This window comes from Ochotona curzoniae, unplaced genomic scaffold (assembly GCF_017591425.1).
Source record: "Ochotona curzoniae isolate NIBS_2020 unplaced genomic scaffold, NIBS_Ocur_1.0 contig_1071, whole genome shotgun sequence".
NCBI classification, from domain to species: Eukaryota; Metazoa; Chordata; class Mammalia; order Lagomorpha; family Ochotonidae; genus Ochotona; species Ochotona curzoniae.
The window spans coordinates 395530-421554 of NW_024464939.1; the positions used below are offsets into that span (position 1 = coordinate 395530).

The following is a 26025-nucleotide window of genomic DNA, read 5'->3' on the forward strand; positions in this document are numbered from 1 at the left end:
GTTCAATTCCACTCTGATTACTTTGCTAACCTTCAGTATTTTTTCATCTTAGATTGATAGGAGCTTCCAGAAAATGACTACTGCTGTCATTTTGATATGAACACAGCGCTTTAATCACCTCCATGTTTCTAGAATAAGACACCCAAGGCTTGTCTGCTACATTTCCTGCCCCAAACTAGACCAGCTTTGTTCCTGGCCTGCCTTTCACACGGATACACTGCCCTGCTTCCTACTTCAGCATCAAAGATCTTAGAATGTTTTTGTTTCACGACACATCAATTCTGCCACTAGAAGCTCTAAAGAATTCTGACTTCTGATTCTTGCCTTTGTTTCCTGTTTCACTCACAGGACACGTCTCTTGCTTCCTAAGTCACCATGGAGGAACTTAGAATGTTTTCATTTCATGACACCTTCATTCTGTCATTAGAAGCTCCAAAGAGCTCTAACTTCTAAATCTTGCCCTTTGCTTTTTCCATGTCTCTTCCAAGACCATGGCTGAGAGATTGTTAATAAGAGCATTAAAGGGTGGCCAAGACACTAAGATCGTTACACTGAATGGGAAGAAGATGACAAAAATGCCCTCTGCATTAGAAAAACTGCCGGGCTTGAGGACTTTGAACCTTCAGAATAACCAGATTCCCAAAGTGTGTCCAGAGCTAAGCACCTTGACTCAGGTGAGGAACGGCTCGCTTCGGGAGCATGTGAAAGAAGTGTGTGAGAGAACAGACCTTGGCTCCCTGGAGACCTGACGTGGAGCATGGCTGGAAAGGCTGCAGGCAGTCTTGGTTCTCAGGGAATTCGCTGCGGCAGGGAGGGCAGAGGCTGCGGTGGTTTCTTTGTGTGCTCCTTGGCCCACATCTGGAAGCTGGGGAGTAGGTGTCTGCTGCGCCGCTCTTTCTGGAGGCTGTCATCTGGAAAGGGGTTGGAAGCTGGGGTCTGTTCCTCTCCCCGGGGGGCTTAGCATCTGGAAGTAGGTTCAGGAACCAGGAGATGCTTCTTTCCCTGCGGACTGTCCCGCAGCCTTCGCATATGGAATGAAGAAACGGTTGGGATGGTGGGAAGGGAGTTCCTCTTGGATTTCCTAGAGCAAACTGTAACTTTGAAATGGCCTGCTGGCAGGGAGAGCAAGGACGGGACATTCGTTTCTTCTGAAACAGCCTTCAAAAGCAGGTTAATATTTTAAATGAAGAATGTCCTTCGGACACTAACGGATCCCAGATGTTTCTATGAAATGTCTCGGCCTGACAAAGTGAAGCTCCAGCTGCTGGAACTCTTGAGAGAAGGCAGAGGATATTGACTTTGTGATCTTCCTTTGGCTCAGTTTTAAACGCTCATCAGCTGGCAAAGAACTCGTGAGCAACCAAGTCATTGCACATCACTGGTTGTCTGTTTTCTTACTATCATCCGGCTTGGTTTCCTTTTCCATAAAAAAAAAAGTCCCCGTTTGTAGTCTATGGCTGTATTGTATGAGAAGTGAGCTAATAGCCACACATGTCTCCCTTTAGCAGTGACCTCAGAAATCACACTTGTCCTTACAAGCCCACAGGACATGGACTTTTGTAACGCAATAAAGTTTCTAGGCAAAGGATTCAGCATTCCACTAAGTCTTGAAACAGCTCTCTCCCATAGCTTGAAATTTATTTTAATTAAGTAATATTGGAAAAAAAAAGTTTTAATCACTTTTTAGTGATTAAAAAAACATGACCCCTGTCCAAACTCTCATCATCACCTTTATCTTCATGTAATATCAACTTTAACTCATCATCTTTTTCTTGATTTTACACATTACTCTTCTTCACCTTCCAAATATAGTGTTTTTAATGTTTATTTTATGTTTAATTATTGTGTAAATACACTTTGCACCTTATTTCTTCCTTCATCAATGCTCTGTCTTCTTACTCCTCACCCTGTAAAGTGACAATACCAAACTCTGCAATCCCCTGGAGTTCTTGCTTCTCACAAATTCTGCATTTCTTAGTTCTATAAAATTTATAAAATTTTTACCCTGCTCAGTTTTGAAACATGATTACATCTTTATTTTGTCTCTAGGTGAATTCTGGAGTTCTGAAATGTATATTGTTCATATAAGTAAATATTATTTAGATGAAGTCAATCAGTCTAATTACAGTTTCATTCTATGGCACTGTTTTTGTTCCCTTGTAGTTTCTAATGGCCTCTTTGTGCCCTTTCTCTTGCCCACCTTCCTTCCTTCCTTCCTTCCTTCCTTCCTTCCTTCCTTCCTTCCTTCCTTCCTTCCTTCCTCCCTCCCTCCCTCCCTCTATGGCACTGTTTTTGTTCCCTTGTAGTTTCTAATGGCCTCTTTGTGCCCTTTCTCTTGCCTTCCTTCCTTCCTTCCTTCCTTCCTTCCTTCCTTCCTTCCTTCCTTCCTTCCTTCCTTCCTTCCTTCCTTCCTTCCTTCTTTCCTTCCTTCCTTCCTTCCTTCCTTCCTTCCTTCCTTCCTTCCTTCCTTCCTTCCTTCCTTCCTTCCTTCCTTCCTTCCTTCCTATCTATTCATTTATCTGAAACACAGAATTACCGACATGGTAATCTTCCACTCTTTTTCTCACTCCCCTAGTTAACCACAATGGTCAAGGCAGGGAAGCATAAGTTAGGAGCCTGCAGCTCCATCTAGGTTTCTCATATGGATGTAGGCGTCCAAATACTTGAGCCTAAATCTTTTTGTTGCTTTCCAAGGCACATTAGCAGGAAGCAGCACTGGAAGTGAAACAGCTGGACTCACAATGGTTGCCAGCATTTCAGGAGAAGACTTAACATGCAACTATGCTATGTCACAATGCCATCCCAATGACAGGATTCATTCTTTCTTCCTTTCTTTCTTTCTTTCTTTCTTTCTTTCTTTCTTTCTTTCTTTCTTTCTTTCTTTCTTTCTTTCTTTCTTTCTTTCTTTCTTTCTTTCTTTCTTCCTATCTTTCCTTCCTTCCTTCCTTTCTTTCTCTCTCTCTCTCTCTCTTTCTCTCCCTTCCTCCCTCCCTCCCTTCCTTCCTTCCTTCCTCTCACAACAGGATTCTTGACTCTTAGAAATATTTACTTCTGCTTGTTCTACATTATTAAGCTCAGTATAATTTACTCCAGGTGAATCAGCTGATAATGATACAAAAAGCAACAGATTTGGATGGTTATTTCTCCAAACATATCTGTGAGTGGCTAGTAAGTTCATGAGACTCATAGTCTCGCTATTCATTAGGGAATTGAAAATCAAAAGCACAATATAATACTAAAATAAATGTACTCGATGAGTAAAACATGTCGATACTATTAGTGTTGGTGATTGTGTGGTCAAATTGGAGCCCTCAGCCAGTACTGCTGGGAATGCACGATGGAAAAACTATTTCACAAAAAAGCCTAAACTTACCATACACCTCAGAAATGTTTGTCTTAGATATCTTCTTAGGAGAAATAAAACGTGGGTTGACACAAGTATGAACAGTATGTGACTATTCATAACAGCATTATTTATGATAGTTATTCTCTGGCAAAATCCAGATTTCTTTTAACTAGTGAATAAACAACATCTAATATATTCATACAGAAACTGTAGTATATCTATTTAAGCAAATAGTTTTCAGCAATAAAAATGAACAAAACACTGATATGTGCTACCAGGGTGAGCCTCCCAGAAATGTTGACTAAAAGAAGACAGTATTAAATATCATATGCTATGTTATTTTACCATATTTTTAGAAAATTTATGTAGCTACATGAAGGAAAGCAGTGCCTGGGACTGACGTGTTGTATGTTTCTATCTAAAACGTATGGTTTGTTATTTCTATTTGATTATTATAAATAGTTTATTACAACTTTTCATCAACCTGCCACTGCTGCCTTGTTCATCCATTACTGTATTTGTCTTTTACCACCACAGGATCTGCATATCCTGATTGTGGCTCATCTCCTTCACAGTCTTTAAAATATCAAAGTAGTCTTGATATTTTTTACAATTTCTAAAATAAAACTATTACTTTTAAGTTTCTGTATTCACAAAATGGTGTCACACACAAGGGCAGCATTAATCTTGGGCATAAGTACTTGTTGTGATTCTTCATTTTCTACAACCTTGTAAGATTATGTTACATCAAAAGTCACCCAGCAAGTGAGTATCTCTGAAGGAAGAGGATTTTTTTCTGAGTATTTTTCAGCTTTTTTGTTTAATTATTCTACATACTTGTATTTAGCATGAATTTTACCAGGGCATGGTATTCAGTTCATAGTTCAAAAGAGGAGGGCTGATTGAAACATTTGCATATCCATTCTTTTGCAAATATTTAAGGTTCGTTTTCTTGTGTTTGTGCTAGGCCTGCGGGTGTGGCTGTGGATCAAATGTGATTCCTGCTTTTCCATTTGGGGATTAAATTATATGTGAATATAAAAAAAATTTCCATTTTTGGCATATAAGAACTTTTCTCTAATTTGTTTTTTGTTAAAATTATTTTCCATGATACCTTTTTGTAGGCCTAGGGTTCCTCTCTCTTCTCTTCCTCTCCTCCCATTTCTTTCCTTCTCCCATCACTTTCCCACATATTATTACAGTAGTATGGTTCTTTAGTAACAGAAATTTGAATGTGTGCTACTTAAGTGTCATGGCATGGCAGGTATAGACAAAAATAGAAAATCTAGTATCGTGTTGTCAAAATATATTGAAGTTTCATTGGGAATTCTCTTTTTACTTGGGAGATACATACTTCAAAGTATCTTCATTTCCAGTATGCTGGCCTCCATTGTATGGTTCATTTATGGGAATATATGTGTATGCACAATTACCCATCTGTCTGTTTCGTGGTTTGCTGAGATGTTGCTTTATTGAATTGACTTATTTTACTGAGCATAATGGTCTCCAGTTGGGACCATTTTGTTGCAAATGATGGAATTTCATTGTTTCTAATGGCTGAGCAATGTTCTATGGAGTAGATTAACCACAGCTTGTTTCTTCATTCCTCTTTTGATGAGAGTCTGAGTTGTTTTCATGTCCTTGCTGTTATGTATTGTATTGTTATAGAGAGATGCATGTTGCTTTCTTTTATGCAGGTTTCACTTCATTTGGATAGGTTCCCGGAGGTGGGGTATCTGGGTCATATGGTAGTATAAAATTTCCATGGCTGGTATATCGGAATTTTTCTATACACCTTAGGTGTTATTATCATTAGTATTATCACTGCAGGTTAACTAACAACAGTGATAAAAAAGTGAGTTAGTTCCTCAGAGAATGCAAATCTTACAATTTACTTTTTCTTGCTTGATTTTATTAGTGAATCTTTTGGAAAATTCCAATCACCTAGAATGACAAGACAGTATGAGTTAACATTCTATAATTTAGGGTAAGTGCATTTGACTTTTGATTATTGAAGTTATGGGATGTTAACTATTTTCAAAAAAGCACCATTTAAATTTTGACAAAACACGTTATTTTGTCCCTCGTGCCTGGTAGCTGGATAGCCATAGAGTGTCATCTTCAGTGAAATAGAGTGGAAGCAATTTTCCAAATCAGGCTTAACCAAAGACAATACTGCTGTGATGAAGGAATCATCTAGAAACAAGGCTTCTTAAAGGTAAGGCTGCCATAGTTTTAAGTCCTCAGTTGTCTGCAGCCCTGTGCCATGCATGACAAAGTTCAGAGATAGTGTGGCAATGCTCCCCTTAAGCTGCGTGTGTGTGGCTGCTTGGAGCAAAGACATGAGCTTTCCAAGTTTAGTATTTGACTAAAAACAATTAACAGTAATAAACAAGGCTGACTCTAAGCACACTTGGATAATTTTCAAATATGCTGTTGTATCCCTAGTCTCTTCTTTTTATACTTTACTGTATATAATGAACCCAGATCAATCAATGAATTAACTAGGTAATTTATTTCCTTCCTTCCTTCCTTCCTTCCTTCCCTCCTTCCTTCCTTCCTTCCCTCCCTGCTTCCTTCCTTCCCTCCCTCCCTCCTTCCTTCCTTCCCTCCCTGCTTCCCTTCCTCCTCCCTCCCTCTTCCTTCCTTCCTTCCTTCCTTCCTTCCTTCCTTCCTTCCTTCCTTCCTTCCTTCCTTCCTTCCTTCCTTCCTTCTTTCCTTCTTCTACCTCCCGCAGTGCCTGCAGTGACCAAGCATTCTGCTATGTGGTAGCAATATAAACTGGAACTAAAACATTCCTTGACCTCTAATCTCAGATTTACTAGGGGCGATGATCAGGCACATGGATAAGTGTAGAATTAAGATTGCAAAAAATGCAGGGAAGAAGATGAATACTGTGCTGTGACTCTAGTCAGAGAGGTCAGAGGAGGCGATCATAAGGAAGTGTAACTGAGATCTGAAGGAGAAGAGCTGAGCTGAGGACTAGGAGGGTAATGCAAAGGCTTGTTCTGTCTAAAACCCATGAAGATCCTCAGTGTCACTCTGTAATCAGAGTGGATCTGATGTCATTTCTACTGTTGGTCAGCATTATGCTTTTCTTTTCTCCTATACTATGCTCTGTAAACCCCATTTTCTTCCATCACGTAGGCAATGTCTTTTCTTTTTCTAAACCAGGCTATTCAAACAGGAGCTCCTTACCCTCACCAGGCATATTTGCTGAGTACCTTCTCTCCAAGCTTTTAATCATTTTTTGCCTCTGCATTGAGCCTCCCATATCCCTAGAGGAACTTCAGCTTCTTCCTCTACTTTTTCTTTTACATATTTATGTATTTATTTGAAAGTCAGTTACATATTGAGAGAGAGAGAGAGACAGAGAGAGAGAAAGGTGTGAAAGACAGAGATGAGAGAGAGAGACAGGAAAAATACTTCAATGCACTGGTTCACTCCTAAACTGGCCACAATGACTGGAGCTTGGATCTGTCTGAAGCCAAGAGCCAGAATCATCTTTTGGGTCTCTCACATGTGTGTAACCACCCAAGAACTTGAGGGAGACCCTACTGCTTTCACAGCATCAGCCCTTGCCATTTAGAAGAGACTTAGTCCTTTTACTTGTCAGCTCACTGATGTAAAATAGTTCACAGTAACTATTTAGAAAAAAAAACTACAAAACAATCAAATGCAAGTAACAACATAGGAATAAACTGTTTGAAATAAAATATTTAAAAATAAGCTTTGTTAAAGAAAGGAAAAACCTGTATGACAAAAATAATACTGTCTTTCATGCTGTGCGCACAAGTCTACACTTCCACCAACAGTGAGGGTACGATAACTTTCTCATCACATTTATGCCAATAGGTATTAGAAGAGTTCTGCATATAGGTTATTCACATCAGAGTTAAGTGGAACCTCGATTTGGCTTTAATTTTTTATTTCCCTGAACACATTGTCATATGCCTGTTAGCCATTTGAATTTGTTCTTCTGAAAAATGTCTGCTAATTTCCTTTGCCCATTTATTTACTAGTTTGTTTGCTGTACTGTTTCTGAAGGTCTTTGTAGTTCTCTATCGGTTGTGTGGTATGAAAAAATTTTCTCCCATCCTCTTGGTTGCCTCTTCACTTTCTTGGCAGCTTCCTTTGCTGTACAGAAGCTTCTTAGTTTGTTGTAGTCCCATTTCTTTATTTTGGCTTTGACTGACTTTGCTTTAGGTGTCTTTTCTGGAGGACCTTTAACTATGTCTATATCTATATTTAACAATGTCTAGAGTACTTCCTATCTTTTCTTCTAATATTTTGATAATTTCTGGGTGGAGATTTAGGTTCTTGATCTATTTAAATTTGATCTTTGTACACAGTAAAAGGTCAAGTTCTGGCTTCTGACTTCTACATGTGGCTTTGTAATTGTTCCAACACCATTTATTAAAGAGTCTGAGCCTTTCCCCTGCGTTATTTTTCATCTCTTGTTGAACGTCAGTTCAACATGTGTGGGCTCTGTTCTGGGATTTTACTCTGTTCCATCGTCCTTCTTGTCTCTTTAAATGTCAGTATCTGACTCTTTTGATTACCATTGCCCTGTAATATGTCTAAAGATCTTTATTTGTGACTCCTGCGGCTTTATTTTCAGGATATTTTGGCTATTCATGATATCTTGTGTTTCCAGCTGAATTTTTATATCATTTTCCCACTTATGTGAAGAGTGTTGTTGGGATGTTAGTTCCCATAGATTGAAACTGTATATTACTTTTGGCATTATGATGTTGGTTTTGTCAGATCAGGAACATGATACATTTCTTCATCTTTTAATGTCTTATATTTCATTTAAAAAAATTATTTGTTTTTTCTTCTTAATTTAAAGTCAGATTTACAAAGACAAGGAGATACAGAAGGAAAGATCTTCCATCTGTTGGTTCTCTCCCCAAGTGGCAGCAACATTCAGAGCTGAGCCAATCCAAAGCCAGGACGGAGTAGCCAGGAGGTTCTTCCAGGTCTCCCACATGGGTGCAGGGTCCCAAGACTTTGGGCAGTCCTCTACTGCTTTCTCAGGCCACAAATAAAGAGCTGGATGGGAAGTGAAACTACTGGAATATGAACTGGTGCTCGTGTGGGATCCTGACACATGAAAGGCGAGAACACCAGCCACTAGGTTATCATGCCAGGCATATCTATCTATATATATAGATATATTGTAATGTTTTACAACTTTATTCAAGGAGGTCTTCCATGTCTTTGGTTTGGTTTATTTTAAGGTATTTAGGGTTCTTATCTGCCATTTTAAAATGGACAATTCTGACTAGTTGTTTTTCAGCCTTGGAGTTGTTTTTGTACACTGGACCCATCAATTTCTGTTCATTGATTTTGTACCCTGCCACCTTGCCAAGTTCTAATGGTCTTTTTACCAAATCTTTTAGTTTTCCTATGTATAGAATCGTGTCATCCGTGAATAAAGAAAATTTGACTTCCTATTTTGCAATTTAAATTCCTTTAATTTCTTGTACAACAGTTCTAGAGGGGATTTCCTATACTATGTTGAACAGCAGTGGTGTTAGCAATTGGCCTTATCTTTTCCAGATAGTGAGAAATCTCCTAATTTTTTCCTATTCAGTATGATGTGGGCATTGGTTTTTTTAATGTGTTGATTTAAATATGTTGTCGAATATTCATTCAAGTCTATCTTGCTTAGGATTTTTAGCATAAAGTGGTGCTAGTTTTTATCAAATCTTTTTTTTTTTGCATCTATTGAGAAAATCATATGGTTTTTATTTATATTGCTGATGTGGTTTTACATTTATTAATTTTCATATGTTTTACATTTTGTGATGTGGTTTTACATTTATTAATTTTCATATGTTAAACCTTGTACTGCATACAAGGATAAATCCTGTTCATCCAGATAAATGAAACATCTGATTTAGTGTTATGGATTCTATTGGCTAGTATTTTGTTGATAATTTTTGTATCTATGTTCAGTAGTGATATCAGTTTTTACTTTCCTTTCTCTGTTGTTTCTTTTTCTGGTTTTGGTGTTAAGGTGATGTTAGCTTTATAAAAAGAGTTTGGAAGCATTGCCTATCTTTCTGTTGCTTTAAATTGATTGTGGAGAATTGAAATCAGTTCTTGGAATGTTTGATAAAATTAGTAGTTAATTTTTCTAGTCCTGGACTTTTTTGGGGGACAGTGGGGGCATTAAATTACTGATTCAATCTCCATCATGATTATAGGTTGATTTAGACTTTATATTACCTCATGGTTCAGTTTTTTTTTTTTATTGTTGCTTACATTGTATTATGTAGTACAGTTTTATAGGCGCTGGGGATTCCCCCCACCCCTCCCATACCCCTCCCCCCATGGTGGATTCCTCCACCTTGTTGCATAACCATAGTTCAAGTTCAGTTGAGATTCATTGCTTGCAAACACATGCCTAGCATAAAGTTCAGCGTCTTATTGTCCAGATAAGTTCAGTGGCCTCTTGGGGAGACCTTCTATGGTCTGAAGATAGGTCTAACAGAGTAAAGATCCGGTCAGTTAAAAGCCCCAACAAGGCCTCAGTATCAATATACAACATTATGGAATTAATTGACATAGTATTGGGTAAACAATATGTTAAAAATAATGCAAGTTCCATTCTTCGAAACATCTGGGTTGAGACAGTATCAATGACAGGTTCAAAAAATAACAAACAACCAAACAAAAAATTACAGGTTAAATCAAGGCAAACATGTGGTATCTAATCTTTTGGGATTCGCTCATTTCCCTTAGCATTATAGTTTCCAGTTGTGCCCATTTAGCCACAAAGAACTGCATTTTGTTTTTTTTAATAGCTGAGTAGTATTCCATGGAGTAGATGAACCAAAGCTTTCTTATCCAATCTTCTGCTGATGGGCATTTTGGTTGCTTCCATGTTTTTGCAATTACTGATTGTGCTGCAATGAACATAGGGATGCATGTTGGTTTGTCGTAAAACAGGTGTTTTGGATATATTCCTAGGAGTGCTATTGCTGGGTCATATGGTATGCAGATTTTGAGTTGTTTGAGTGTTCTCCAGACTGATTTCCATAAAGGCTGTACCAATTTGCAGCTCCACCAGCAGTGGAGTAGGGTTCCCTTTTCCCCGCATCCTCGCCAGCAAGCGTCGTTGGTGTTCTTGTTTATGTGGGCCAATCTTACTGGTGTTAGGTGGTACCTCATCGATGTTTTAATTTGGATTTCCCTTATTGCTAGGGAGCTGGAACATTTTTTCATATGTTTGTTTGCCATTTGGACTTGCTCCTTTGTGAAATGTTTGCCCATTTCCCGTGCCCATTTCTTGAGTGGCTTGTTTGTTTTGGTTTTTTGGTTGTTTTGAAGTTCTTTGTATATCCTGGAAATTAGCCCCCTATCGCCTATATCGTGTGCAAAGATCTTCTCCCACTCTGTGGGTTGCTTTTTTACTTTGTTGATTGTTTCCCTTGCTGTACAGAAGCTTCTTAGTTTGATGAGGTCCCATTTGTTTATTCTGTTCTCAACTGCTATTGCTTTTGGTGTCCTTCTTAGAAAGTCGGGACCTACTCCTAGGTCTTGCAGGGTATTTCCTACATTTTCTTGCAAGAGTTTGAAGGTTTCTGGATGTAGGTTTAGGTCTTTTATCCATGTAGATTGGTTCAGTTTTATAAATGGTATATGTCCAGGAATCTGTTCATTTCTTTCAGGTCTTCTGACTTGTTGGCATATAGTTATTTGTGGTTGCGCCTGATTATTTTATTAATATCCAAAGCAACTTTTGTGTTTTATTTTGTCTCTGATTCTACTGATTTGTGTCCTCTTCCTCCTTTTTGATCGGCTGGGCTATTAAGGTATCCATTCTGTTTATTTTCTCCAAGAGCCAACTCTCTGATTCATTGATTTTGTGCATTGTTGTGGTCTCTATTGGGTTGATTTCCTCTCTTATTTTTAACATCTTTTTTGTTTTTTCTGTTAATCTTGACAGCATTTTTTTTTTGCTGTTGTTTCTCTAACTCCTTCTGATCTACGGTTACTTAGTTTGCTTGCCACCTTTCTTGCTTCCTGATACAGGCACTGCCTTGACAACGTCTCTCAAGTTTTGATATATTATATTGACATCTTCATTCATTTCAAAGAATTTTTTTCTTCGATTTTCTTTAATCAATTGTTCATTAAGTATCATATCTGGAGCATTTTTACCTACTGCTCTCTAGTTTCATTGGTGGTGGTCTAAGATTCATGGTTTGATTTCAATTTTTAAAAATTTCCTGAGGCTTTTTTGTGACCTTTTTTTTTTTTTTTTAAAAAAAGATGTATTTATTTATTTTTATGGAAAAGGCAGATATACAGAGAGGAGGAGAAACAGAGGAAGATCATCCACCCAATGGTTCACTCCCCAAGTGGCCTCAATGGCCGGAGCTGAGCCAATCCAAAGCCAGAAGCCAGGAGTTTCCTCCGGGTCTCCCACATGGGTGCAGGGTCCCAAAGCTTTGGGCTGTCCTCAATTGCCTTCCCAAGCTATAGGCAGGGAGCTGGATGGGAAGCAGGGTCACTGGGATTAGAACTGGCGTCCATATGGGATCCCTGCACGTTCAAGGTGAGTACTTTAACTGATACACTATCACGCTGGGCCCCTTTTTGTGACCTTTAATGTGATTAATCCTGAAGACGTTTCTGTGTACTAATGAGAAAATGCATATTTGCTCTGTAAAATGGGAGGTTCTATAGATATCAGTTAGGTCCATTTGTTCCATTGTCTGGGTGAGCTCTTCTGTTTTCTTGCCAATTTTCTGTGCAATCAGTCCATTGAAGTTATTGGGTTGTTAAGGTACCCCACTACTATTGTATTGGGGGTCTAAATCTTCCTTTAAGTCTGCCAACATTTACTTCACATAGGTAGGTCCCCTGACATTTGGTGTGTACACATTTATTATCAGTACTTCTTGACTGAATGATACTTTTATCTTGTTCTCTTACTTATTTTATCTTACTTATTTTATCTATTGTCTTTGAATGCTTGTCATATTGAAGTCTATGTCATCTATTTTAGAATGGCTACACCAGCTTTTTCCTTTCTATTAGCTTGGAATATCTTTTTCTGTCCTTTCACTTTCAGGTTCTGATATTTTTGGTGGTGAGATGTGTGTCTTGTAGGTAAGATATAGATGGATTCCAGTTTTTTATCCAGTCCACTAATCTATGTCTTTTGAATCTGGAGTTTAGGTAATTTGTGTTCAGGGTTAATGGTGACAGATAGTGATTTGGTCTTGTCATTTTGCATTTGGTTTCTCATTGTTTGATTTAAACTTCTTTTGTAATTTTATTTGGTAGTTCTACCCTTTTGTTATCATTGGTTAGCTTCATTTTTTTTCTGTCTCCATCATATTTTGAGTAATGTTTGTGGGATTGCAAAGAAGTCTTTCAGCTTTGAAAGTATTCTTACTTTGTTTTCAAATACAAGTGAAAGTTTTGCTGGATATGTTATTCTGGGTTGACATTTTTTTTTTTTCAATTATCTGGAAAATTTGACTCTATTCTCTTGGCCAGAAGAGTCTTCTCTGTGAATTCAGCACTGTGTCTGATTGGTGTCCCCCTCTATGTTATCTGATTCTTCTCACGTGACTGTTTCAGTATCTTTTCTTTGTGTTCAGCTGAAGGGAGCTTGAGATTGATTTGTTGAGGTGAGAATCACTTTGCGGTTGTCTGCCCTTCCTGTGTTTTGCTTCCCTTTATGTTCTTGATGTTTGAGAAGTTCTCTAATATAATTTCATTGAATATATTCTGCAATCTTGCTTCTTTTCCATATCTTCAGGAACTCTTACAACCCTTATATTTGATCTTTTGATGGTGTCATTCAATTTCTGTATAGTTTTCTTAACCTGATTAAGTTTCTGTTCCTAATTTCTGATTGTGTATTCTCAAATGAGATGTCTTCAAGGTCTGAAATTCTTTCTTCTGCCTTATTCATTCTGTTGATGTGTCTTTCCACTGCTTCTTTAATTTGCTCTGTAATATTTTTCAGCTAATGTATTTCAATTTGATTATTTTATAGCTTGTATCTCCTTTGAGATACATTCATTAAACTCTTGCCTTTATTTCTTGTTATCTCTGAAGAGTTCTTGAACTTTAAGGCAGACTTCTCTTTGTTGCTGCCTAGTGGCAAAGTACCCTGACTTTGTGAGACTTCCACAAAGCCACTGGGCATATTCCCGGGCTTTGGTTCTGTGGTTCTGTGGATGTTGGGATAGACATTGAAGCCAGAGCAGTTGTGGAATCACAGGTCTGCACACCCAATTATTTGTGCTACATTCTCTCACTCCACTCATGTCCCATGGCATCATGAAGCCACCCACAGGTGGACAGTTTTGCTCCTTCCCACCTCTTCCATTTAGGGTGAGGACCTTCTGGGTGTGGGGTGGAAACTGCTTTCATTTTCCAGGTCCCTGTTTCAGCTGGTTCACTACCCAGTGGCTGGCTGCCTAATGGCTTTCTCCCCAAAGGCTTTGCTGTACAGATATGGGGGTGGTTGGCAACCCATGGAATTTTCCCTTAGTTTTGCCTTCCTTCATAGGTGTTGGAATTGGGATTTGTCCTACAGCCTTTGTCAGTGTTCCCTCTTTGAGTTACTCCTGTAGGAGTTGGCTCTCTTTGTACCAGCTTCAAATCCACAAGCTTATTGTCTGTGGTTTAGGATGCTTTCCTGTAGTTTGTTTGTGCTCACCTTCTCTTAGACTGCATGTTGCTCCCTTGTGCATTTTCAACAGTTTTTCCTTATCCACACAGCTCCACCTCTCTACCATCCTCTTGCAAGCCCTGTGCATCTACTGTGGTGATTTTCCATCTGCAGCTCTGTGCAGCACCTACTTTTCTCCTGCTGCTTTCCTCTCTAAGGACTACATCTTCCTGCCCTGGCTGGCCGTCTCTTCCTCTCCATTTCTTTGCTGTTTCATTCATATAAGACTGTACATTTAACCTCAGTTATTTTAACCAGATGTTGCACTCATACTGATATGTTTACCTTCTATCCAATTTATAAGAGGAAATGCACATCTCTTTTTAAGGCAGGCCACATATAGCTTATAACTTGGAGGTGTAATTTATTTAATAATTTTGAAAGTGCTAGATGAGTGTAGACTATTGTGGCAAGAATTTAAAAGGCCGCTGGAAGATTGAAAACATTTAAGATGTATTACATGAGGACATTGATGGACTGATTTGTTTAGGAAACTGTTTAGGTACAATTTAGTAGCATTGAATAAAGAGAATTTAAGTGATAGTACATTCCCACTCTTTGTGTTCTGCTGGGCAATGATATGGGCAGGAAGTAATCAATGCAAGATTAGTGTGATTATAGTGGGGTAGAGCCGGAGATGCATCTAAAAAGAATTTTAAGACTAAGCCTTTAGTGGTTGAATTTAGTTAGAGTAAGAAAACTTATTTCTGGGTGACTCCAAAATTTTGCCACCATAGCATTTTGAGAATAGAGGGTGTAATAACAAAATGGAGATGCAAAAACCCAAGTCTGCTTTTTTCATGGATATTGTACAGTTTTAGACTTTGGATTTAGAGTGACCCATTGGCAGTGTCTTGGAGCCAAAACCAACAAGATACATGTTTTTTTCCAGAGCTGAATGCAAATTCCTACATTTAGATTAAGAATTCAATTGCACAAGCCCAGGATGTGGGTTATCTGCTTGACAGCTAACTTAGGGGTTTTCTTGGCCACAGACAAAATTAATTATGCACCACTAGTGTGCTCTGTTGCTGAAAGAGTGCATACCATGATAGGCTGCATTCATGAAGGAGTAGTCATTTGCCCAAGGGAGACCCGGCGGTCCCATCAGCATCTGTGCTATGAGGCTCATTTCCTGCTCACCCTTGGCACTCTGTTTTCTGAAAGCACTAGTCACAAAAATTAGAGAGTGGCAAGGGTAGTCAGGGGCCTGGGAATTATGTACTAAAGAAGATGTTTTAGAGAAAAAATGTAAACTTTAAAGATTTAAAAGATTAGTACATAAGGGAAAGAGCAGGAAAATGTTCTTATTAAAAAATTTTAATGATTGCTGTGGGAAGATTAGAGAAGAAGTTGCAGAGAAACTAACAAAAAGATAGACAAATGACAGATGATATAGAGACAGATCAGATTGATAGATGGAGAGATAGATGGACAGATATGGATGGATAATATCTATAACAAGATGATAGAACTATCTAGTCCTGAGTGTGTTCAGAAGGAAGACATACGATTCTCACTTAAATTTTATGTCATTAGTTTACTGATAAAATTTTCTTCAAATTCAAATACACTTTAATTCCTGAATCATGGGTTCATAAGGAATCAGTTGATAGTACTTTTATCTTTTGTTCTGTGGTGAGATGCTCATTTCCGAAAGACAGAAAAACTCCTCTCTTGATTTTATCAGTCATCATTGCCATCCGTGTTATTGAACTTTTCAAGTAGCTTTCTGAGACTAAAACCATTCTTTAGGAACTACCCGTAACCAGATGTTGCTTAACCACACACTGTGTGTGTTCTTTCTGGATGGCTGCTACTTCTCTGGTAGTAAGACACTATTGGAACGAGTTTGTCAAGGAACCCCACACTTTGAGGTTTGCAATTGAACCCTCTTCATCTTCTACACATTTGTGGTTATTGGGGCTCAGGATTGTTAGCCTTTTTAAGGGCCAAGCAGTTATTATATTATCAAGATGATATTTTTCTGGTTCAGCTATCTATATCATCCTCTCATGCGAGATGTTGGATCAGGAAGCCATATGCAGTTGTCATTTCTTTGGATTATTCCCAAACATGAACTTTTCCCTTTGCTCAAGCCTGGTAGACCTCCTTCTCCCAGAAGATGACTATATTTCATATTTCACTCTGGAAATGGACATTGTGCACCAGCAATTCCATCTTTCTATCACCAAATTCATCATTTTCCTTATTTGCTTTCACTTTTAGCTTTATGTCCTTCCATCTCTGCTGTACGATTAGTCTCCACTCCCACTTGAGGTCAACACTCACTCAGGTGGGTCCTGTTCTCTTACCTCACAAGTATTTTTGATCCTGAATGTATTCCTCTCTTTATAGAAACAGTTTCTCATTTTATAGGATTATTTCTATCAACACAGAAATGAATTAGATGATCATTTAATTTATGAGGGGAATATAAACTTCTTTTTCATTTTCTAGTTTCCTTTCATAGAAAAAGTTCTTATAAAAACTGTTACCGTGTTTGCTTTGTTACATTTTTTTCCACAGCTCAGTTTTTTTTTTTTTTTCCACAACCCAGTTTAATCAGATTTTCTTTCCTATCACTTTGGCTAAGAAAGTGAACACTATTGTCAAGATCGCTGATGACTTTCATGTTGTTAAATACAATGGTTACTTTTAGGCATTTATTTACTAATCCTTTTCCTGGTATTTGGACATAAGCCTCCTAGTTAAAATAGTTGTACTTTTGTTTTCTTCCCCTTTGCTTTGCTGTGACATTATGTGTCTTAGAAAGCCTGAAACGTAGGTTTCTGGTGTCTGTTGAGTCAGTGATCTCAGGAGAATATTACATTACAGAAATGAAGATGGGACAATGCAAGAAAAGAACAGAGGCAAAAACATGATTTCTGGAGGAATTTAGCCTCAGTCTTATTCCGTCAGGGCTCTGGAGCACACCTTGCACCAGAGAGGCAAAGGGATACAGGCTGTTACATTCCTGACTCTGTCATGGGCTAAACCCTACCAGGGCGAGTGAGATAAGGACGTTACTTCCCGTGTTGGTTCAGATAAATATCCTCCTTATTGTCAAGAGAAATCCTTCAGAGAAGAATTCAAAAGAATGTGTGCAGCAGTAAATAGATAGATAGATAGATAGATGGATAAACCCACTTGGCTAAGGATTGAGCAGTGGCTCAATTAAAGGGATGCTGTTTGTCAGATGCAGTAGACGTCCCCCCACTTCCCTTTTATTTCCTGGTTGTTCATGTCATTCTCTTCCCCTACTTGTTCATTCTTTCACACATGTCCCCATCCTTAGTGAGCTTTTACAACCTCACATGACACCTTCTACAGTTTGAAATCTCACAAACTTATCTCCTGGTTTTGATTACTTCACAGAACCCTGTAACTGTATTTAGAACTGTTCAGTTGACATTTCCATTGAAACGTCTAAGGGCCTGTTCATTTTAACATAAATAGAAATTAACAAACAAAATGTGGTATAAATACATGATGAAATTTTACTCAGGAATAAAAAAAATGAATAAAATCCTGTCTTTACAGCAAAATGAATGCAACTGGAGACCGTTATGATTACTGGGCAAACCATATCCCAAAGAAAAATATCATACGTATATTTTGGTTTGTGTGAGCTTATGAATAGAGTACCAGAAATGCTGAGATTTGGTTATTGTTTTTTTTTTAATTTATTTTTTTATTGGAAAGGCGGATATACAGACAGGAGAGACAGAGAGGAAGATCTTCCGTCCGATGATTCACTCCCGAAGTGAGCGCAATGGGCCGATACTATGCCGATCCGAAGCCAGGAGCCTCTTCCGGGTCTCCCACGCAAGTGCAGGGTCCCAAAGCTTTGGGCCGTCCTCGACTGCTTTCCCAGGCCACAGGCAGGGAGCTGGAAGGGAAGCGGGGCTGCCGGGATTAGAACCGGTGCCCATATGGGATCCCGGGGTGTGCAAGGCGAGGACTTTAACCACTTGCGCCACCGCGCTGGGCCCGAGATTTGGTTATTGTTAAAAGTTCCTATTTATACACTTACACAATATTAGTCTTTCTACTTTTTGAGTTCTTTATCTAGTGAAAGATTAAGCCTGTTACAATCAAGTTCGTTAAAAGTATGCCACCACAGAGACATCACAAGAAAGCTTCAGGAGAATCAAGATGGCAGAATAGGGTAAGGACACATTTAAACAGGTGGAAACTCATGAGCCAGGGTGAAGCCAAGAGGGCACATTCCAGGAAATAGGAGAGGACAGGCAGATGGCAGAGGGGCACCTGAAGACTGACAGACGCAGGAAAGCAGTGGAGACAACGATGTGATATTGCCGTGAACAGGTAACTCAGTGGCAGTCAGTGAGAAGTGATCTGAGCTCCACCTGCAGCCACGTGGGGAGGAGAGTTCATCAGCAGCTCAGCAGGTGAACCCAAGCAAAGAACTTCCCATCTTGCTGATTGAAGCAGGAGCAGAGACAGAGCAACAGACCCCAAACAGGCTGTCTGGGAACAGGCTGGATTTCATAGCCCCTATACCCATCAGAGCCACATCAGGCACCATTTTGTGCAGGGAGATAAAGGTAATGGGACAGTACTGTGCATGCATTAAGCTGGGAGTGAACTCATGTCGGGCTCAGTGCATTGTACCCACATGGCATCCCTATAGGCTCCACCGCATATGGGTTTGGGTAGTCCCCAGACCTAACAGCCAGAGATCCAGAATTCCACCAGTGGCACATCAGGTGCCATTTTGTATAGTGTGGTGAAGGCTGAGATTGGAGGGACAACAGTGACCTGTATATGCACTGAGCTGGGAGTGCATTGCATTGGTCCCACAGGGAGAATAATATCAGCTTTGGCATCCTACAGGTCAAAATAGGTCTGGGTGGCCCTCAGACCCAATGGCTAGCAGGTTGTGGCAAGAACAGCATCACTAACAACCTAGTAATTTAGGACACCTTGTGTCTCCCTAATCGTGGGAACTTCATGAACTGGAAGTGGAGGAAAGGTTGTACAGATAATGGTGCAGTCACAGCATGGAATCAGACGAAGTGGAGAGCGGTGATCCAGGGGCTGTGGCTATGGAGACTGTGGTGGAAATCTAACACAAGAGCCCAAACCCGAAACTCACTGGGGGGAGTAACACAAGTGACTGCAAACAAAGAACTGGGCACCAATGGCAATAAGTAAAATTGAACTGTAGACCTAGGAGTGAAACAGCTTAGAAACCTGCCTGAAAGGGAAAAATCTGCTAACCAGAAAAGTATGCTACCACAAAAATTAGAAAAAAGAAAAAAAAGGAGGGGGAAAGGAAAGAAGGAGGGTACAAAGTATCATCATAGGTTCAAAATTATATTTTTTAAGTACATAAAAATTTGTTTCGCATGAATTAAAAATAAAACTTTGGATTCTTTGCTGCTCTTGTAAAAACTATTCTTGAACCAGTTTTCCCCATGTCAGGTACTCAAAAGATAGATGTCATCCAATATTCTTCTGTTTCTCCTATATCTCACATCCTTTTTGCTTTTTACACAAAACACTTCTCAGACCAATCCATCTCTGCAATTCCTTACCTTGCTTTACAAAATCACACGTCCACCTGATCCAGCTAATCCTTTCTAACTTTATGATTTCTGTGTTTCTTTCTGTTATGCCCAGCTGCATCCAGGCACATCTTTTGCCTCCTCAGCCACACAAAGTATGTTCCTGTGTTTGGGGTCTTCATTTTGGCCTCTTATCATTGTTGCTCATATCTCTATCATCACTGCCAATTTTCCCCATTCATTATTCTTTCCTCATTCTTTCAACTAGGTGACTGAAAAACATCTTAACTCAGTTTGTTATTTCTTATTATTTTTAGTCATCCATTTAATATGTCATTGTACTACTACTCTGTAAGTACATTTGGGGAAAGATGTCTTATGTATTCTGTCAGTTTTATATCCAACACTAATGCTAGCTCATAGTAAGCATGGGATACATTTTTTAAAAAAATATTTATTGCAAAGGTGAGGGTATTACAGACCCATATGAACCTCCAATCCTGATTGGGATTGAGAAGATCAGAGTGAGGGAAAGATGGATGACATGAATGTTTGGGTTTTTCCTCCTGTGTCTATGGGAGTGGGGAAGGGAGAAAATGTGCTGCCCGTTGCTTTTACACTGCTTCAATGTCCAGGAGGGGGGTGATTGTTTAAGACCCAATATAGGGAAGAATGTTCTAAGGGTGTTACTTGGCTGCTCTTGCTCCTTATTTGTTTTTATGAGGCATTTGAAGTCTTCGGTTGGCTTAGGTGAGCTGCCTGTCTTGTCTGTTCTGTTTAATTAAATATGCTCTCCATTATGTGTGAGGGTTAGAAGCTGAGATGGCACAATTCTACAACGTATGCTCCATATGTGAATTTCTCTGAGATCAGAGGTTGAGTGCAGTGGTCCCGTTGAAGAGCCTCATAAAACCCCTCAACTTGTTGAGAAGTCTTTATGTCTTGCTTTCATGTGTGCCAGCCAGTACAAGGTAGGGCTCAATCTGTCCCTGAACCAGTTAACACATATGTCAGTGAATGTGGATGCCTGGTCAGTTCCACCCCCATCCCTGGGTCTCATGTGAACTTCTGGGTGTTGTAGCCTAGTCCAGCCTAGCCTATCCCAGCTTGCCTCCAACCCATTTTTGTGGCTGCTGTGGCCCAATTGGGATGACCCCTATGAATTCCTACTGTGCCTGCACCCCGTACTTTCACATGCCAGTTGGTGTTGTGGCCTAGCCTAGCCTGACTTTCTCCCAGTCCCAGCTTTTCACTGGTGGGAGCTGAGGCCTGGCAATTGTAACCCCAAAGATCCACTACCAGGCCTTCCTCAAGCTGTAGTTCTGTATTCCAGTTGCTACTGCAGCTCAATGCATCAGTGAATGCTACTGCCTAGTAGGAGTGTCCTCCAAAATGCCCTACCAGGCTCATTCCAGCTACAGTTCTTGTATGTGCAGGCAGGTGCTGCAGCCTAGCATGCATTCCCCTTCCCAAGTCCCAACACATGCTGGCAGGTGCTGTGGCCTAGTTGGAGCTATCACCAAGACTCCTACCAAGCCTTGCCCAGACATGGATCTCATGAGCACTGGCAGTTGCTATAACTTAATCTTGCCTGGTTGGTCCCTGGCCATGGTTCTTGTGTACATGGGCTGATGCTTTGGCCTGACTGAAGGAGTCCCTCCATATTCCCCCTTTTGAATCACCCAACTTTACTCCCTTGATTATCTGTGGGTGTAGTGGCCCAGTCCATGGAGGCCCCCAACAATCATTTAATATTTGTCAAACAGTCATTAGTGACCCCCATTCCACTCTATCCCCTTCCCCAGTTCCTAGTAATATACAGCACCATGTACTCATGGCAGTGATAATGGTGGTGGAGTGGTCCCAGCGGGCAAGTGCCCATGGTGGCACAGTGGGTGCTGTGATCCCTTACCCCCAAGATCTTTGAAAAAATAAAATGGACAACAATGCTGTCACACTGGCATATTTGACACAGAGTTCTCATTAACCAGGCCAAGAATTCTTGTCAACTATCGGGTGCTTTTCTCCCAGCAGTGTTACACTTGCCTAGTTACAGAGAAACCTAGGCAGTTGCCTCCAGCTGTGGTGGAATGGATGCTTTTAAATGAGTGTTTAAGTCAGTAGGGAACTTTCCAGATGCTTTCTTAGAGATGATTTTATTCTCAGAATATGGGTAGGTTAGAATGTATTTTTCTTCATCTGTTTAGAATATATTTTAAGCATCACAAAAACCTCACAACTATGAAATAAAATAAAAACTGACCTGCCTTTACTGTCAAGATTGGTAATATTCTGTGGTTTCTCTTTGATACACCATGCAATCCCATGATGGTGGTGATGTAATATTTTATATCTGGCTCATATTCTTAGATTCTGTAAATAGACAATGACAAAAAATATCTCCAATTCACAGATGAGAAGTTACTGTGTAACATGCAAAATAAATATTAAACAACATGTGTCTTCAGAAATGTAAGGAAAGGTATTGGCAGTGTGGGAAACCACAGACTTTGTTTCTTGTTTATTTTTTACATTTCTATTTTATAGTACAAATATTACATTCTCTTTTTTATTGTCGTGTGTACTAAGTTGTTACCTGGCTATCTCTGTTCTGGGTTGACAGAACAAAGCATTCAAATAGCAGACAGCCTTGAAAGTGAGGGTGCTTCTCTTTAGAGCCAGGGGTTATCACTGCCAAGGAAGAGTCAGGGTCCCCGAGCTCATGGTTTCTTTTCATGTAACAGCTCTCTATAGCTCTTGACATCATCATCATTTGCATTGAATACAAACAGTACTGTTTTGCCACTTGTGATATCCTTTGCCTCTTTCTTGAGGGTTTGTATGAATGCATTTATTTATTTATTTATTTAGTTAGTTAGTTAGATAGTTAGTTATCGGTGTTCATGAGACAGTGGCAGGTTAACTTGTTAGCTTGCTCTCTGGGTAACATCTTAGACCCTTGTTGATCCTGACACGTGCATATCTTACCTCTGGTCACGGGTTTTGTTATGTTCCCAACACTGGTTGACTACTAAGCTTTTTCTTTTCACTACATTTTTGGCCAATAATGAAATCTACTTCTTTTGTGAAAATCTGATTTCAGACATAGAATGTGAGAGGACTCTTACTAAGAGATCTCGTACGAGTTATCAGAAAGAAACAGCACTGCCCAATACTGCCTCCTGTTCTTTGAGAACTGTTTCTGACTTCTGAATTTGAGAACTTCAATACACTCATGTTGTTTTAAACCATGAAATTCATTGCAATTTATTACACCAATATTAGGAAACTAATAGAGGAACAGTTTTTTGCATCTAGACAGCTACTTGAAAAGTGTCTTAACTTCACAATTGCAGCAGAATAAAATAAGTTTTGTGTACAGCAATGTTCCTTGTGTTTTTGTAGGGTTAATGATAAATCTCAGACAAAATCACATATGGAAATGAAACCTTTACATAGGACTAATAATTTCATTGTAACTATGTCAACAGGTACTTCTTTTTGTTTAAATACTTGAAATTGGCCCTTGTAAATACTAAATGACACTTAAATATAAATTATTAATTGTGTGAATTTCCTCAAGATTTTTGCCTTATATAAATTCATTAGTTTGTTCACATTCCCATGATTCTTTTTATTTTTTCCTTTTATAAAAAAATTATTTTTCATGATATAGTCCCATAGGCTCAGAGAGTTGCCCTTCTAACCTTCCCCTCCCCCACTGTTTCCTCCATATTATTATAACAGTATCGTCCTTCAGCAGCAGTCACAAGTCCATCATTCTGCTATTTAACTATGTCATGACACTGTAGATATAGACAATGGTGGAAGTTCAGTATCCTATTGTCAAGAACAATAGACATATAGGTAAACACACACACCTATGTATATGTACACACACACCTAGAGGAACTGTGTAATGGAGACTAGCATACTGAAAACTGAAGATAAGTTGCAGTATTCATTTCTACTCCCTATAAACGATGGATCCCAATTAAACTATTAAATATTTTACTCTTAGTATTAAAATTATAAAGGATAAAATTGATAATTAAATGCAAATCATAAATTATTACTTCTAAAGGTACATATTAATTCTACATTAAAAAGTTACCATATTTTAGGGGAAATCTTGGTCATTGGTTTATTGTGATCATAAAAGAGAAATCTCTTCATCCTTGTTCTGTGTGATCTTTCCTGCATCTTATCCTTCGGCCATTACCAGGACAGGACCATGTAGTGCAGATCGGATCTATCATATTTAATATCATTTTAGTAATTGATTTCACAAAATCTGTGATTACTTAGTACTTCCAGGTTAAAGACTTGTTCCCATGACACTCAAGTTATATCCGCGATGTAGAAGTCTTACTGGCCTAAATGAGATAGCTCATTTGGGAACAGCAAACTAGAAGGACTTTGCATTTTTGGCTCTGTTTTGTGCTTTAGGAAATCAGTCCCTTTGCTGAGTCTTTAATGGGTTGATTCTCCAGGTCATGATATTAGAATACTCTTGTGTTGTTTAAATGAATTATGAATAGATCATTAATTATATTTTTACATATCCTTGGAAGGAATAATGCAATTTTAATGGTTAAGCAATTTAATCAGAAAATGTGGTTTAATTAATAAAGTGAATATGAAACTCAAGTGAACTTAATTTCTGTGAAAATAATTTTATCCATAAGTAAAATAATTATATTAATATCTTGGGAGGGTCCATGCTTAGCCTAATGATTAAGTAAGTAGTTGGGGGTATCTGCATCCCACATCAGATAACCTAGATTTGACTCCCAATTTCTTTACAAACCTAACTTCTGAATGATGGACACCCTGGGAAGAAAAGGATCCTTGCCACACATGTGGGAGACCTGGCTAGAGTTTTTGCCTCTTGGTTTTGGCTGGTCCATCACTGGCTGATGCATTTGGAGAATAAATTAGTGAGTTTTAATTCTCTTTGTGTACTTTCTTGGCCTAACAAATCAGTAAAATTAGGTTGAAAAAAGGATTCATGTCTTAAAATTAGGGGTTTAAAGTTTTTCTTTTGCTCATTTGAAATTGGGTAACGTTTGAGTCCATTTAATCCCTATATGTTTGCAGCTGACAGCACTCAATTTGGGGAACAACCTTTTAGAAGAAGTTCCAGAAGAGATGAAATACCTTACATCCTTAAAGAAGCTCCATTTATTTGGAAATAGAATTGGTAGATTTGCATCCGGAGCATGTGGTAAGTTAGTCACAGAAGACCAACATTGTAGTATTATGCCTCATATTTAATAATATGAGCCCTCACTTAAAAAGAATACTACATGTTTCAATCTTGTGTTGGGAATATTTACCCACTAGTCTTGAAACTAAGAGAAGTTGAAGCCAATGCCTTTTTCCAGTTGCTTATCATATACTTATATCCATGAAGGTGGAAGACAATAGGTAAATGCTATTGTCAATGAATTTTTTCTTCTTAAGAGTCTGACGTGTGAGACTCTTGTCTCTGTAGGCACTGTTTTGTAGTCAAAAAGCCAGAGAGAAAACTTTTTACAAAGTCAGAGCCTGTAAAGCTCTTCATGACTCTTTCTTGCTCTTCTGGTTTTTATTTTCTTAGATCTTGTCACAGTTTTTGATGAAGATACTAAGATCAGATGCTATTTGGTATGTAGATAGCAAGAAATACTATTTTCACTGAGTTATATTATCTATACCCCAAGATACTCATCTTCCTCTCTCAATGATCTGTGTGACGAGTTCAAATCACATGATATTCATGTCCCTGCTTTCCAGAAAAACTATAAATATGTGTATAGTATCTTTACATATGAAGTGACTATGGCAAGATATTTTAAAATAGTTAAATCTTGAAACAAATTTTTAAAATGCTTCCTAGGGGTGCAAATACAAAAATTGGATAAATAGCAAATGAAAAACAACAAAAATTCATTGGGAAAAAGGAGAATTTTAAAGAAATGCCAATGAATGGCATTTGTTTCTTTGTGTTTCCTTTAAAACATTTCTTCATTTAGTATGACGTTCTTACATAATGCAGTGAGCTTACATTGTTTTCATAGTTTTGTCAACTGATGTGAGATACTACATCCTATATATTTACTTGAGAAATAGAATAACAGAGAAAGAGAAGCAAGGATGTGCAGAAACAGTTAAAGAGGCAGATCTTCCAATGCTGCTTCACCCCCCAAATGGCCACAATAACCAGGACTGGACCAGGCTGAATCCAGGAGACTAGAACTCTGTCTGGAGCTCCATTTGGTTTCAGAACTGAAATGCTTCCTCTCATGTGCTACCTCCTAGGGTGTGCAATAGCAGGAAGCCAGATCAATGCACAAGAGCCAAGGTTTAGACTGGCACTCGGGTACGGGATGTGGGAGTCCTAAGCAGTGACCCCCGATCCACTGCATCACAACACTCTCCCACAGTGCTGCTGA

General features: G+C 38.9%; 1 protein-coding gene across 1 annotated transcript in view; it reads left to right on the forward strand.

Annotated features, from left to right (window-relative positions):
- Positions 1-491: 491 nt before the first annotated feature.
- LRRC69 (leucine rich repeat containing 69) overlaps positions 492-26025 on the forward strand; it is a 92978-nt gene continuing 67444 nt past the window's right edge. Inside the window, exons 1-2 of the mRNA XM_040992792.1 lie at positions 492-674; positions 24689-24815. Coding sequence (XP_040848726.1) covers positions 492-674; positions 24689-24815 — 310 coding nt within the window. The remainder of the gene's footprint in view (positions 675-24688; positions 24816-26025) is intronic.